At 32.3% G+C, this 1,375-nt stretch overlaps 1 protein-coding gene across 1 annotated transcript; it reads right to left on the bottom strand.

Moving 5' to 3' along the window:
• Positions 1–63: 63 nt before the first annotated feature.
• Positions 64–1,369, bottom strand: LOC105460971 (cleavage and polyadenylation specificity factor subunit 1-like). Its single transcript, XM_011707475.1, has 4 exons — positions 1,287–1,369; positions 819–980; positions 496–731; positions 64–289 (listed from the first exon to the last, which is right to left on the bottom strand). The coding sequence occupies exons 1-4, from the start codon at positions 1,317–1,319 to the stop codon at positions 64–66; spliced, it is 657 nt and encodes a 218-aa protein (XP_011705777.1). The 5' UTR covers positions 1,320–1,369.
• Between the last annotated feature and the right edge of the window lie 6 nt (positions 1,370–1,375).

Genomic DNA, 1,375 nt, shown 5'->3' with positions numbered 1-1,375 from the left:
TATAAAAATAGATATTTGTTAAGACACAAGATTTTTAAGATTTCTACACACAAAGAGGCACATTTATAGATAAATTACCTGCATATCCGGATGTGGGATCTCATTGAGCGGCGCTGATTGTAAAGTTGTGGATTCCATGCTGTCGTGCAACACGTACTGGCCGAAGCCAAAGTTGCGAATAAGATAAGATAATCGTAAATCAGGTAAGGAATAAATTTCCAGCGTCCCACTGTCTCTGTACACAAGTAGCCAGTATGTGGATTTAATTTCTTGTAAATGCCTCTGCCACCTGTTACAAAAATCCATATCATAAAAATGTATGTTGATATATCATCCTTTTAATGTCAAAGGCATAGAAATTAGAATATAGAAAAATATTTGACCAAATAATTTTTATCCTTTTTCAGATTCTAATAAAAAAAAGAGTTAATAAAATAATGATAAAGTTTGGTCAAATATTTTAAACACACTGTGAAACAAAGACAAGTATTTTACCAAGGTGGTTTTTTAGTAGTACCATCTGTTGCTTTTGGATACGATGGTACAGGCATTTGGAATGCTGGGGCATCGCCGTACAGTAGATCGTCTTCGTTGTCGATATTGCTAAGTACAGACGGTTCCTCTACATTGTATTCTTCTTCAGTCTGCTCGTCGTCCGCGCTCTCAGGTAATTGCGTTGTAAATATCCCGCTTACATCTCTATAAGCGCATAATGCCTCTATCTGAGGGCGCTAAACATACATAGTATAAATTTTAAGAATCATTTACGTATATTATAATACTGTCAAATGTTAATTACAAAATTAAAATAAACTTACAAATAGTAAATTGGCAGCCTGAGCATGCAATCTCGCTGTACCTCTTACTTCTCTAAGTGTTAATAACATCACTTGTCCATCTTCCGACAGTAATGCTACGTACGGATCGGCACAACTCGCATGCACAATTGGACAGCCAAGATCTATGGGCATGTGTTGAATCTGTAATTAATAATAAATTTAAAAATTAGTATTATGAAAATGCAGGCAATCAAATTAAAGAAGAAAAATAATATGAAAATATTTTGCTTTTGCAAAATTTGTATTTGAAATATATAAAAATTACATTCGCAATAAAATATATGTATTAAATAAACTGATGACTGTCAATTGACTAACTAGTTTATTTTTAGACACAGTTTGTAAAATATTTTACATAAGGTTAGTCTTTTTTATTTAAAAAAAAATTATGAAAAGCAAAAATCGCACAAATAAAATCAATAAATATTTAAAAGTTAACATAAATACCTGTTCAATGCCTTGCAAAAGACGCACTCCCATTTGAGTAACTTGTACAATGTATCGGTTAGCACCAAGATTACCAGCAAATACTGTAC

This window comes from Wasmannia auropunctata, unplaced genomic scaffold (genome assembly GCF_000956235.1).
Source record: "Wasmannia auropunctata unplaced genomic scaffold, wasmannia.A_1.0 LD312658.1, whole genome shotgun sequence".
NCBI lineage: Eukaryota > Metazoa > Arthropoda > Insecta > Hymenoptera > Formicidae > Wasmannia > Wasmannia auropunctata.
The sequence above is the reverse complement of the archived record's forward strand: the minus strand, read 5'-3'. Positions and strand labels throughout refer to the sequence as shown.